The following is a 14,995-nucleotide window of genomic DNA, read 5'->3' as shown; positions in this document are numbered from 1 at the left end:
ATCGCGACATTTGGCTGGCTAGTGCTTCAGTATGTATGGTTCGGTGTGGTTTTATTAAAATGTTTGTGTCGATTCTTTAGTCCTCAATTCGACTCTGTTATCGTAGTTGTCCTTGAGTAGGGAAACGGACATTCTCAAAGCTAGTTTTACCCTCCAGTTTCAACACCGCGCTTGTAACCAAGAAAAAACAAGTACCCCGCGAGGAGCAAAAATCCGTTCTTTTCGATGTTTCATGACCGAATCTTTAATGGTTCTATTGCAAAGCTGAGGCCAAACTTGTGAAATACATACAGCTTGTCTTGTTGACAAGTTTCACCGGACCAGCGTTTTTCGAGATTCATTTTTCTCTGTTCGGTTTTATGTGTAAATTGATACCCCGCACTTTTTCGTTGCCTTTAATTTCCTGCATTATCGGTTTGGAGACCACCCTGAATACCGCATGGAAGAAAATGACCGTGGAAAACTCATGGTCATTCAATCGGGTTCCACCTTCTTTCCGTGTCGTTGCCTGCCAGATGCAGTTTTGTAAGGTCTGGCTGCATACAAACTGCCCTATACATTAAGAGACGAGAGCCTTCCAATGTTAACTTAATGGACAAACTGAAAAGTTGAAAGCGGGGGTGTTAGGGTGATTCACGGTTTACATACATCATTTTTCTTCGCCAGGTGGTCTCTGCATATGAAGGCTGTTATTTTTTGCTCTCTCGCTTTTTTGATAGAAAGATTCGCTGGTAAAAAAGAAAAGAAAGGAGTTCTAATACGCAGCTAGCGTTTGAGAGTTATGCAAGACGTGTTCAGGTCTTAGTTTTGGACCGTCAGAACTGAAACGGAATCGCCTTACAAATCGCTTTTCAGGAAGTATGTATATGAGCTCTTTCTGGTATCGAACGATTTCGTTTTCTACTCTTTCTATTTGAAGCAGGCCCGAGAGAAACAAGCTGAATTGAGATCAGTTCTTTACAGTAAGGGCGATGTTGTCAAGTTACTGTAACACAATGTGTAGTTCTTTCATTCCTAAAATGAGCTGAGCATTTCAAGTAATATGGTTGCCGGAGAAGAACCAACAAGAGATCAAATTGAAAAGGAAGGACCTGCTTATAAGGACGTAGGGGTTTGTGCTAACCCTAGCTCTAGGTCAAAGATAGCTCGCGTTTTCAAAAAATTAGGTGGTGGACGTTCTTTAAGCGGTGACAAAAAACAGGTTAAAAAGGGGAGCCCAAAGTTGATCCCATAGCCCCGGCGCTCCAGGTGCAGCGTTGTACCTATTGAGCTGTCAAGCTATCTAACAGCTGGCCATTATGTGTCTTGTGTGAGTTCGTAATAAAGGAAAACATCAAAAAGCACCCAATCTTGGTTCGATGGACGTTTATGAAATGTTTGTTGGAGAGGAAAGGGCAGGGCTGTTGTTGCTGTTGTTGTTGTTGTTGTTATGTGGCTGGTGTATAACACAATCTGTCAGCTCTAGTTTCATTTTTTATCCAATTCATTCATCACTTTTGCCCAGGCATACAGTGTGAATGCAAACTTCCTACGTACGACTACGCAATTATCATTAGGGTTAAGGTTCGGATTGTAACACGTTATCTCAACTATCTATGTTTACTCAAGGACTGAGTCGCCTTAGATAAAAATAGACAAATATTTCTAGCATTTCTGGACACAAATGGTGAGCAGGAACCTGTAATTATATAATTAGGAGCCTTCAACTACAATACCACGTCTATGTAACGGCATTTTCTAAGATCAAGTTACTTTTAGACAAGTTCTTAAATGATAAGATTTGGCTTGCACGAGTCACCATTCTCAATCCCATAGGTGATAATTTCTCAGGAAAGACAAGTGATTGGCTGGAAAGGTCTGGTTTCGCGGGAAAATCAATCTAAAAATAACTCAGTCTGTAAAAACACTGTAACACAAATACAATGACGTTGTTCGCTCCTACTCATGGGCTCCTGTGGTGAGCTAAAGAGGGTAAGGGACTGGGGTTGGAGGTGGGGGAGGGGGGGGGGGGGATTGCGTGGTGTCGGGCATTTAATGAAGCTTGTCCAAATCCGCGTGCATCAAATTAGCTTCATTTCTGGACCTACAATTCATAAGGGTTTCTTTACAACGATTTGTGATGAAGAAGCCCGGTTCATAAGAGATACCCTTGGAATCCGTCCCGAGAGCATATGACGCCTTAACTGAATTCATTCACTCATAAACACTCATTTATTCGTGATCTTCATGCATCCTAAAATGAATACGTCAGCAGCGATCGAAAGCTGTATCTTTATTCATAAGTTTTTCATGTGTATTATGTATACGCATTTACAGTGTTTATATTTTCTCTGTTTTTTATTGTTTCTTGTATATCTTTGTAAAAGTATTGTATTACCTCCTTTTGTTACTGTCAATATTATCTCATATGCTACTCAAATTACTGTTATATATTTGAAGAAAAATTTAGCTAACGGTTACTTCTGAAGATGTATGTTGAGGCATCACACGAAACGTTAAATCAGTAACAATTTATTTCAGTTATGTTTAGCCTCACGTTTGTGACCGCAGTTTGCGTTCTATTTCCAATCAAGCTTCGTTGGACAAAGACGAAAAGTATCTTTGAATCACTCAATAATGGACGCGTTTAAAAGGGCCAAATTGTCCCATGCGGGATAATAGGGACCTTTAGTTCGGAGGAAGCCGGAGGGCGACTGCGCGCACGAATTTTCCCCTCTGAGCAGGCGCACTTCGACAAACGTCGACCTCCAAACGTTATGCGCATGCTCAGAACGGAAAACTCGTTCGTCTTCCAATCTAAAGGTCCCTTATTTTAAGCCTTTTTACAAGGTTCCTAATAAAGACGCTTACAGTATTTTTCTATTCATTATAAATAGGATGACCTGGCCATCTGCTGTATGGAAGGAACTATGAAGCGCTCTGCATCACATGATGAAAGTCTCGAATCACTCTCTTTAGGAAGTGTGATTGGAGACTTTTATCGTGGTCTGAGCGCGCTTTTCATGATCAGCTGAAAAACAATGAAAAGGCGGGAACAACTGCTGCCACAACTTTCATCAATGAAAAGCAATCCATGTGTATTTATTTAATTGTAGGTTCACATTAGCCTTTGGCTACCCCTTTCTTAATTAATCTACTCAAATAAAGTATGTAATTTTCACCCTCGGATACTGTGGCTTGGGTCCGGCCCCATGATTGGCTCTTTAGCTCGTCTTCAGTTATATGGCTGCCGATGGAACTTTATGAAGAAGTTAAAGGTGGCTAAACTTATAATATCTGAAGAGAAAATTGTTTGCTATACAAAATACACCAGGAACAAGACATGATTTATAGTCAAGATAGCAAACCGATTTTCGCCGCAAGCACAAAATGCAACTTTCGCACTGTGCAAAAAAGGATGGTGGCACGGGCAAATAGAACAACAAAAGATAACCTTTAAAGTTTAATCAAAGAAAAGAACTCGTCACGAAACCACTGGTGTCATCTAATCGGAGAAACCGCAATTGTAAAAAAAACATATATAACCATTCACAGAACAATTGCCACAAATGAGTGGACAAGTCACAGCTACATCAGACACAGAGTAGGAGTTTGGCCAGTAACTTGAAAAAGTAGATGAGCCAGACATTGAAGGAGAGCGGTGTCTGACACTTGCAAAGTGCAGACCGCGGACTGCAGACTAACCCTAAATCACAGTTATTGAAGGCTAACCCCCCCGGGGGGGGGGGGATACTCGATGTATCCCTGGTTGGGGAGGTGCGGCGTGGCACCTCATACCCTGACCCTGTTTAAGACAAATATCGCTGATTTTCCTACCCATTTTATGACAGAATTCCGATTTTTGATACGCTGTTTAAGACATTTAACCCAGTTTAAGACAATAAATCGATACCCTGATTAAGACAAAAAAATGATAAATTCGATACCCTGTTCAAGACAAAAATCCCGAAAAACATACCCTGGCTGGCCGCACGTCTCCATTAAGCCCTTATAAGGGAGTACCCCCCCGGGGGCTAACCGCCCTAAAATGGGTGCTAGGACTGTTTATCAGGACTATTTGAAATGGGTGCTTAGACTTAAATATTGCTTATCAGCGCTATTTGTAGGCACCCCTCAGTCTGCCTTCTGCAGTTATCATACACCAGAAATGGATGAAGAAAAGAAGAAGTTCGAACTTCAGGATTTTGTGCCGCTGAAAATTAATGAAATGGAAAAGGAAACGCCCCTTCATGTGCTACTTGCTCAAATTGTAGAACTTGGTTTATCCCTACAAACAGACCCAGCAAAAAAAAAAAACCAAAAAAAAAAAACCAAATATTTCATTTGATAATTCAAAAGCCTGAATAACACTTACAAGAACCTACAAAATGGCTTCTGATCAATAGATTATGAAACCCTTTTTCCTGACTTTTCAAAGTTTTGTTTTCACTTGCTTTTGATTATTACGAAGTCGAAGTAAGCAAAATATAGAGCAAGTAACTAGGCAAATTAAGAATCCACAACACATCATGTATGATTCAGTTCTTTTATTCCTTAAAAGATAATTCAATATTATTGCCCCCTACCCTCCTAAGGATATTTATCAATGCAAAATGTCCTTTTAAAGAGCTCTGAGAAAGAAAGGTAGAATCGGTTATCATGCACAGTATGCCTAACCCTAAATCAACCGCAGAAACAGTAAAACTTGCATATGCAACTTTATCCGCAAGCAAGAAGTGAAATTTTTTGGGGTTCAACTTCACGCTGCATTCCTGTAATCGCTGAAAGACCCGGCGAAGGATCTCTAGGTGAGTTCAAGAGTGAATTAGAGGAGAGTGTTGTTATGGCATTGGGTGGGCTCTCCAGCTCAGTGACAAATAAATCTATTTTTAGAATACCCGATCTCGCGAAAATCAGTTGTCATGTTCCTGAAAAAAACATGGCAGAAGCAGTCACGCTTGACATGGCTTCTTCTGATTGGTTAAAATTGTCAGCCCTTTTTTTGTTTCTCGCGCAAGGTGTACCTAAAAATAAATCCATTTTTGACTGTGCTGGGGAAAGATAGATCAATAGATCAATGGTACAGTTAAATTTAAATTCAGGTAAATTTTAATTTTAACCTAGGTCATTTTATTTTAAACTAAGTTGTCATTAACAATTATTCCATGGGCGCGCGTTGGATATGAGATGATAGATAGCCAACGAGGCGCGTAGCGCCGAGTTGGCTATAATCATCCCATATCCAATAAGCGCGAATGGAATAATTGTTTTATTAAAAAGCTCCCAAAATATAGAAAACTAGACTACAATAAAAATAAAAAGGCCCAAAAAATCAGGCAAATGCTTGCCTTGTTTGTAGATCATGGTATAATGGCTCATAACCCCTGATGGCTTAGCCAATCAAAACTCTCGAATTGCATTATCCAATGATCCAGTTTTTAATAATTGAAATTAAGAAACATCAACAAAAAACCATCAATTAATAGCAAGTGCGTGTAATATATTTGCAAGTAAATTGGTTTTGGAGGTAGCTAGAGGTGAGTGGATGAACTTAGTGTAGCTTAAAATTTTCATGAGTATTTTATAAAACCCCAGTGGTTGTTAAGTCTAGGCACTGATTTTAAATGCTTAGCATTAAGGTTGGGGTTAGGGTAAGAGTACTGGCCATGCAGGAAGCAATATCACCTGCAAGGTTGCGGAGTTTTAGAGCGAGTTTCAATCGAGTGTCGTAAAACCAAAACCAAAGTAATTACTTTGGCCAATCAAAATGGACGGAGACAATCCAGTAAACCAATCAAAACTCACAATCCAGTAAACCAATCAAAACTCGAAGTAATTTCACGCAGCCGACACTAAGCGCGGGAAAATGTGCACGCGTAAGCCACGATTGGTTTTGGTTTTACTTTTGATTGGTTGAAAAAATGGCGCGAGAACTTTGATTCAATCACTGAGTGAAGTAATGCAAAACCAAAGCAATTCGCTAATTACTTTCGACACTCACTTGAAGACCGCTCTACCAGATTTTGCATAAATTGCCTCAACTCAAGGTTACTTCGTAAAGATACGTAACGGAAACGGGAAAACTTGGAAAAGGCCGTTTCTTGAAAATCTAAGAGCTGCTTTGTGCTCTGATGATCCCGGTTCTAAACTGTTTTTGCAGTGCGAACGCATCTTCTCTTGGTGTCGGAGATACATGCATTGCTCCAACATTAGCTTGGCGATTCTTTGCAGCCAGTTGCCTCTTCGTCCAGAATACTCATCACAACGGAACTGAACTAGTCACAAATTCAACTTGAGTTCGTAGCCATTCCTTTTGGAGTCACCAAATTTCGTCAGAGAAAGTAAGTTCTGGCATTTCGCGCTCCAGTCACAGATCAGATCTTTGGAAGAACACAATCCTGTTTCACAACCAGCACGCGCCACTATCAAGAGTGAATTAAGAATGCAGTGACCTACTACATTAACAAGCACTCCTATCCAGAGCTGAGAAGCTAAAGCCACTGAAGACCCCGCTCAGGTTTCAGTTCCGTAAACCTCCAGCTCCTTCACCCACGAAACTGGAGCGTTAAGAGTCCTTCAGTTTTAAGAGTACGGAAACCTCGCCGTGCAGCGATTTTATCGAAAAGCTCATCAGTATTGACGCCTTAGTTTATTATGTTCAGTTACTTGTTGATTTTTCTAAAATGAGGATTTCTAAAATAGGGAAGGAGGGAGAGGGAGGCGGGGGAGGGGGGGGGGGAATTTGTTATAACTAAGTAAATCACGTTTCCCTACAAAGGCTTTTGGGATTGACGCTTCGCCATATTGATTTATTTGAGAAACATACTTGACCAGGAAACTACATATTTACTTATCTTCCTACGGCTGACTGCCACCTTTAATCACTACACACCCCTTCCCTCTTGCGCTCTTGCCAACTGGAAGAGATTTTAATTAATCCTCCTTTAGCAATGAGATAACGTTGAGTTTCACTTTGAACGTAATGTTTTTTTCAACCATATAACAATAATTATAATTTTACATGATATTTCACATTATATAGACATATCTTTGATACAGGAATAATCTGTTTTGAATTCCCTTCCTTCTATCAATATAAGCTTTGTAACAAAAATATACTTTCTTTTATAGTTAGCCTTTGGCTATATACGAAACTAAATTATATTTACAGAGCATTCGTTATACCTTTAAGAATGTATCAGTAAACCCCTTAATACTGGCGGAAAATAAGATTGTCTAAGGTAAATGATACGACGTATGGATTCAAATGTAAACTATCGAAAATATTTTTAAAAAGTCGCAGTTTGAGAACAATTCTCAAGTGTTCTTCAGTTTGAGTTCATGAATTTCTATGGGTATTGAGTAGTACAGCTGTTTTCAGTGGAGTGTCGCAAAACCACAACCGAAGCCTACTTCATCAGCTTTAACCAATAGCGGCAGACTCAGACACCAATTATAACGGTCTCATATCGCAAAGAAAGTGGACGCATATTGGCGCCAAGTGATCGAAAATGCAACATTTTCAAGCCAATCAAGGAAGCCAAAATTATCGTGATTTTACTTTTGGCACACAACTGAAAACTACTCTATCATTTCGCAAGGATTTGAATGTGGTATACTCTTTTTGGCATTGTTTCTGTTATTGTCAAAAAAAAAAAAAAGTCGCATGTTGATGCCGGTGCTAACCAAAACGAAAGTTAAATTTTCCTCTCTTTTTTTGTAAATTATTTTAATTTGCCAATGCCGTCACCGGAAGACAAAGTGTTTTGCGGCTCTTTTAAGCCTAGGACCACTCCACGCTTTTTCACACTTCACACTTCATTGGCGTTAATGATTTTCCCGCCAAAAGTACTCTCTACAAAGTTTCAAAGTAGCCAGTCAAGGCAAGAAAACCACGTGACTGTAAGCTTTAATAAAAGGAGCCATCCAAATCCATAGGTTGGCTATTTCCTTGTCTGTCCTCGCTGCTTCTTCTTCTCCGGATCTTTGAATCTCTTGACTTGACGGTTTTCATGTGGTTTCTCTTATGATCTTCGGAAATCGTCCACATCGACCTGTATGGACGCGTTGGATCTGGGACACGCACAAATCGTTTTCTCAGGGATAACGTGTGGCGAACAGCATTCTGTGGAAAAAAAAAAAACAATCGAGGTTGAGTTCGTTTTGCTTCATGAACATTTCGACATAAATGTTGCCTTATCTTTTACGTAACAGGGCCATACGCAGACTTGCCTTTTATTCTAGGTTCATACTTCACGCGATGAGACCCTTCCTCCCCATCCCTTACAATGTATTAGGTTTTATGTCACGCAAAACAGCGTTGTGTGATTTAAAACGCAATGCACATGGAGTGTTTCGTGACACTTTGTTCATGACTCACAAAACAGTGTTGTGTGATGTAAAAGGAATGCCCATGGAGTGTTTCGCGACACTTTTCATGACTCGCCAAAAAGCGTGATTGTAATACACTTAGGGCGTGTTCGATTGACCGTATTCCGGAATAGGAATACAAGGAATAGAAGTTAGAAGTCCTTCGCTTTCACGGAGATTCACATTAAAGTTGTCAAACACCCGCTAGAATGCTATTTTAAACATATCGTTACTATCCTTGTTGCTTTAAAACGCCAAACATACAGTTTTAAATCATCACACCACGTATTCTTATTCGGGAATAGGGTCAATCGAACGCCCCCTTATAAAGGAAATCTACACCTTACGAGTTTTAAGAATACCAGGTGGGATAATCCCTTTAACTGAATAGTTTGACATTTTTTGACCACCCAAGCTTACGAAATAGACATAAACATTCACTGAAATCTGCTCTCAGCAAAAATTGATGCCAATTTTAGGGAGATTCAGCATCGAGCTTATGACAACCGGTAAAATAGTTAGGCGGTGAAAATTTGCGTTTTGAGAGAAATCGGTAAAAGTTAATAGTAGTAATTATCTTTATTGAGGAAACCAACGTCACAAGAAGTGGTTTACAGAAAGGTCCTCAAATAAAACTGAGAGACTAAACCGGAAACCTAGCTACGCGCAATTAAGTAATTCAACTTAATAATAATAATAATAATAATAATAATAATAATAATAATAATAATAATAATAATAATAATAATAATAATAATTTCATTCTTAAAAACGCATAATACAAAACGTCTCTATGCTTTTTACATAAAATAAAACTATACGCACTCAAGCAGCAGGATAAGATAAAATAGGTAAATACATAAGTTCAGATTCACTATTCACTATAAAATGTCTTAAATGAAAAAGTCTTAAGATTTGATTTAAAAATATCTACAGAGTTTGCTGTTTTAAGATCTAGTGGCAAAGTGTTCCATAATTCAGGACGGCCACCGAAAATGTTCTATCTCCGTACGTTTTCGAATTCGTGCGAGGGACTGCTAATAATCCTTTTCCTGTGGAACGTGAGCTGCGAGAGGTGGTATAGTCTGAGACGAGATCAGACAGGTACTTTGAAGCTCACCCATTTTTTACTTTTATAAACGAGTAATGGCATTTTATACTGGATGGCGGGCACGTACAGGTAGTCAATGTAGGCTTTTCAGGATGTCACTGAGGCGGTCTTCTTTTTTAGGTCTTACAAAAACTCTGGCGGCAGCATTCAAAACACGTTATGAAAAAGTCATTACTGTAGCTTTAGACAGACGACGATTAAAAGGAGCCAAGGAATCTGCTTCCTTCCAAATAACAGAGACAAATTAAGTGAGGACTAGTGTCCTCATCTTTCAGTAACGCAGGATTTGGGAATATCATTTCTTGATCTTGTAAAATAACCATGAAAGTCCCTGTTGAGTGAAACTTGGACTGAATGAGCCTGAGATATTTGTTAAGCAACTTATAAACGAAAATAGCATGATGATCGATTCTACGGAGCATTATATAAAGGCTTCTAGCCAAGTCTCTCGAGCGCCTCCATCGCATACGTGTAGACAGAAACATCGAAAATGAGGCGTGCTGCCTTGTTAGGCAAAACTTGAATTTATTTGATTTAAGCTGCATTTCTTGCCTGCCAGCTATGGATATCGAACAAAAAGAGATAGACTTATTAAGAAAATTTCTTGCTATTATGATAAGAAGTAGCTCTGCAGTTTCATGTATAAACGTGACTGCAGGATACGTCCCGCCTCGATCAAAGGTTAGGAAATTCATGATCATATTCAGTTGCTGGTTCCAAATCTATTCAGACCAACAATACCCGAAGGAAAAACGCTGCCTCTCTTTGTCGTGAAGGCCGTTGGTCCCTTCTTCAAAGCACTTCACGGGATTTGACTTGGAGCGCAAACTCCTCCGTTTGTGTTTTATAATGACATAAAAAGGCTTAGAGAACACACGTTTGACTAGTAAGTATTGTCTCAAGCACGCCTGGTTAACTTGAAATTCGTCATTCTCGCACACAATCACCCTTTGAGTCTGTGAAGTTACAGAACAGCTCGCATGAGGGAGGAGTTGTCTGTCCTATTAGTGTTTCACACCAATGAAAAATGTAATGCAACATCATGACTGATCGAAAGTATAAAAACATATAAGGAAGCTCGACTGCTTTACAGAATGTTCGACTTTTTATCATCAGATGGAAAGGTCAGAAACTGATGGCGGCATCTATATCTACTATGTCATGATCTCCAGAAGTAATTTTAATGAAAAATTCGATATGAAAATCACTCGAAAAAGTTTTAATAGCTCTCCGGTTGATTCAACCGCACAAACCAAGTCCGCGTCCTTAAAGGTTGAAATCGATATAAATCTGATGTAGTTGCAGATAGTAGAAGTTACAGTTATTCCGACACCCATTAACTCCCAATTAACTGCTGAACAAACAACGGCGGGGTTGGATTTTTATTTCTCCAAAAGCTTGAAATAACTATGATCATTGCGCAAGAAGGTAGTACTATTTTGATATTACAAACGTGTTAGTAAATGCGTATAAAGGATTTCCGCATTTTTTACCAACCGGTTCAGCCATTATTTTGAAACGAAATCTTTTTAAATTTGTTAATGTGTTCTCGATTTGTTCCAAATTACGTCTATTGGCGCTTTTGCGGAAGCCGACATCCACTGATGCTGCTATTTGTGCGTTGCGTGATGGTCGAAAAACTAGATTTCTTTGAGATGCCGTTTCATGCGAGTGTTGAGTCATATTAGTTACAAGAGGTGCTCATTTCATTGCGGCGAAGACAAGGGATTGGGTAGAGCCAAATGTATAACCAACATTGACATTTTCCTAACTTTATTTCGTTCACGGAAGCGACTTTCTTGTTCCTAAATAACGTCAATTAATAAGCATTTCGTTTCCTTAATAATGACGGAGATGACCCTATATTACAGCCGGAGGCAGCGAAGATCTTTCTAGAACGATATTTCGATGTAACCGCGTTCATTACTATAAAGGAGAATTTTATACAACATGCATTTAAAGGGGGAATTGTCCTCAGTGTCTTCATCACCTACGCTAGCACTGTGAACGTGTCAGCTAGGCTGCATGGTCTTGAAAAAGAGAATGTCCGTACGGGAATAGCTTATTACAAAAATGATATTTTCATAGCCTATTATAGTATTTAGCTAGCTCTCTCCTGAAAGTCACAACTAACTGAACGTATCTTCAAGGGTCAGTTTCATTCGGGCTATACTTTAAAATACCAAGCATGGCATGTTTTATAAGTTTAGCATTAAAAAGCCGGGATCCTTTCATTTTCAAAAAAAAAAAATATAATAATAATAAGGAATTCGTTAACTTGAGGAAGAAGAAAAGTCACGCTGCGGAAGTGTGATGTCATGCTGTTTGTGCACAAATGAAATAAAAAGGATTCGTGAGGGCTGCCCGAGTCAGTGAAACTACTCGATTTGTTCCCTTGGTTTGTAAACTGAGACAAAGAGGAAAAAACATCCCAAAGTTGACAAGCGATACAGGAAGACTTTCTGACCAGCTGGATGAGGAAGGAAGATGGTATTCGGAAACGCGGTCTCACTGAACTACAGTTAAGACAACGGTGGTTAAGCGAGGCTCGAAGTCAATGCATTGCAATGGAGGGGTCACGTCGATCATCGCCCAAAGAGTAATATGTATCCTTTCACATTGTGAAAGTGGTTTGGATTTCACCCAAATTTTCATTAGAAGGTCAAAGTTTGTTTATATTTGCAGTCGTTAAGCACAGTTAGAACTCATGAACGCACAAGTACTGAACGTTGCGCATGGTGACTTTGGCCATCAGTCTCAAGGGCCATGTTGGACTCCGACTGTCCTCTCTGGATCGCTCACCAGAATCACCTTTACATAGTCCAACTTCAATCTTTTCGGGGCCGTATGTCACTAAAAGCTACATTCTCGTTGTAGCTTCAGTTTTTGTGATTTGCCTTTCGATTTAAGTCACTCTTTCGAAATTTCCTTCCGATATTTGCCTTGTTTTGCTAGCTGAAAACAGTCGCAGCTTAACGAGCCTCGCCCTTTCTGAGATTGCTACAAATTGATCGACATTCTTTAACAAAGCAAAATAGTTGTTACAACACACCAAAATAGGAGCAAGGAATCACACATTTCGGGGTTTTAAATTTGGCGGGATGAGTCAGGTTGTTCTTTATGGTATGTAAGCTGATCCATCATAGAAACTTTGCAGAGAGATTTCAAACCAGTAACGACTCCTCTCCATTTTTTGTAATCAAATTCTTTACTAATTAAAGGCGTATATGAAAATATTTCTTTTGCAAAGGCTTAAATTTCTAGTCTTTTCTTAACGCTTTTGTCGCTGATTTAAATTCAAAAGTCTAGCTTTTTTGGAGAATGACAATCGAAATACATTGGACTATTCCTGGAATTATCAAGTCTTGCAAATTGGATCTTTTGCTTTTAATAATCTAATTGACGTATAAATTTGTAGGCTTACCTTCCACCCTTGTACTGATAGATAAGTTCCCTTGTCATTGAAATAGGGAACGTTTTTGACGATCCAGCCGTAGATATCTGACAGTGTCATCATGTTTTCATCGGTGGACGTTATAGCCATAGTTATCAAGTCGGAGTAGGAAGCCTTCCCCCAGGGGTTAACCTGCTGTGAGCGAGGTTTAGGCACAGGTGCTTGCCCTCCTCTTGTACTCAGTAGATCTGGGGTCAAGTTTACCATAGCGTCATCTCGGCTGCTGTTCGATTCAGAAGACGCGTATGATCGGGGAGATTCTATATTTTCAATCTCGTCTTCTTCGCTGTGTTCATCGTCCTGTACCACCGACACTCCCTTCTCTTCAGCGCGAAAAGTTTGGCGCGTCTTAAGTTCTAAGCCTCTTTGCGCTGGCGTTGAGCCATGCGGCGATGCTAAGGCCGGCAAGTTATTGTAAACTCCCCGAAACATTCGGTGTTGCTCGTGGGTGGGTATAAATCTAGGTCGCCATGAAAGCCATCCGGGGTCTAACACAGGTCGAACTTGCGCTGTACCGCAGCCGCAGCCGATTCTTCCAAGCAACAAATCTCGTGAATCGTGCACTGCACAGTTACTCACCATAACAGCATTTCCAGTGTCTTGAGTTTGCAAAGAGGATCCAGGATAGTGGATCTGGGTTCGGGGAACGTGTCCATGCTGTAGGGATTTGCTGACTGATTCTGGAACCTGAATAAACATGGCTTGCTTTGCCTTAGCTCTTGCTCGCCAAACGCTCGTTACGGATATGAAGTCGTTCTGAAAATCTTACGAGAGTTGATATAGCTTTATTTTCATAGTCGAGCTATTACCGGAAACACTTATGGCGTCACTCGATTCATCTCCGACGTGTACCGAGCTGATGTATGACGTCAGTGGTAATTGTTCTTAGGTTCAAAGAATGAGAAGTCACGGTCGAATTAGCACTAAGAAGCGAACGAAAACATGGATTTATGGCTTTTTCTCATGATCCATGTCCTAAATTTTAACTATAACCCAAAAGTCCGACACATTTATTAACTGTTATTGGTATTTTTTTAACAATAGCGCCCTTTTCGACTTGATTTAGTCACGTTTAGTTCGAAGTCGGTGAACAGCATCTTAGTTACGACTAAGCCCCTAGTAAACATTTACCTACTTGCGTTAGATGCTATTTGCGGGTACTATGCGATGGCTGTCGGTATCCAGCAAAACAAAACGCTAATCTTTGGGAACATTTTTCTCAGTTGAAAACGCTGAAAAAAATCTGTAAAGCTGTTATCAACCGAATCTAAAATTGAAGTCGTCCCATATTGCAAGCTGTGCTGCAGCTGATATAAACCATTTGTCGTGACGATCTCCGCCAACGCGCCGATTTTGCGTGGATCTTTTGTTGCAAGAGAGTTCATTCAAACAGAGGGAAGTGAAATCGTTTTAATTTGCTGATAAATGCGCCACTGATGTGAATAATTTGTGAGCTTGTTAATAAGACGCTCAGTCGAGTGACCTCGGCTATCAATCACTTCAAGCATGGCCACTGGATTTATTCGTTTGTTTATAGTTGTGTATTGAGCACTTTGTAACACTTTTAAGTTGTCATGGCTGTAAGGAACATAGCTCATGATAATAAAATAAGTCTTCTTAAATGGCTCAAGGGTTTTTAACTCAAGGTTGTGCAACACCACTTTTTGTCTCGTGACTAATTAGGCCAATATCAGCAGTAATCTTTTTCATACAAAAGGATTACAATTTTACTTAAAATAAATTGTCTTCCTAATAAATACCGAATTTGAAGCTTGTTGCATGTGGCCAGTGCCATTTATTTGTTCACTACTTGTTATACTTGTATACAATTAGCTTTTTTTGTTTTCATAGCAGCTTTGCTGTAATTGAACTCAGTCGCGTAAATTTATATTCTTTAATTGAAGCATTAAAAAAAACTGTGATTTGACCAGAATAGACCCCAATGGTAAGCTCAACAGATAAAATAGAGATAGGACTGCGACCAAGTGAAGAAATTGGATCGCTCATTCAGTTTTCTGATAAATCATGTTTCATTTGTGAGCAAAATACAATAAGCACAGAAAAATAAGTTCTAGAGGTTC

The 14,995-nt window shown here is 39.6% G+C and overlaps 1 protein-coding gene across 1 annotated transcript; it reads right to left on the bottom strand.

The window, feature by feature from the left end:
• Window positions 1-6,874: 6,874 nt before the first annotated feature.
• LOC138021525 (forkhead box protein O1-like) lies at window positions 6,875-13,702 on the bottom strand. Its single transcript, XM_068868422.1, has 2 exons — window positions 12,885-13,702; window positions 6,875-8,104 (listed from the first exon to the last, which is right to left on the bottom strand). The coding sequence occupies exons 1-2, from the start codon at window positions 13,611-13,613 to the stop codon at window positions 7,889-7,891; spliced, it is 945 nt and encodes a 314-aa protein (XP_068724523.1). The 5' UTR covers window positions 13,614-13,702; the 3' UTR covers window positions 6,875-7,888.
• Between the last annotated feature and the right edge of the window lie 1,293 nt (window positions 13,703-14,995).

Source organism: Montipora capricornis, chromosome 10 (genome assembly GCF_036669925.1).
Source record: "Montipora capricornis isolate CH-2021 chromosome 10, ASM3666992v2, whole genome shotgun sequence".
NCBI lineage: Eukaryota > Metazoa > Cnidaria > Anthozoa > Scleractinia > Acroporidae > Montipora > Montipora capricornis.
This window is presented reverse-complemented; position numbering and strand designations above follow the sequence as displayed.

Coding starts and splice junctions, on each gene's coding strand:
- LOC138021525 (XM_068868422.1), bottom strand. CDS start 13,613: ATGTTTATTCAGGTTCCAGAATCAGTCAGCAAATCCCTACAGCATGGA. Junction 8,105..12,884: donor TATCAGTACAAGGGTGGAAG/GTAAGCCTACAA, acceptor TTTTTTCCACAG/AATGCTGTTCGCCACACGTT.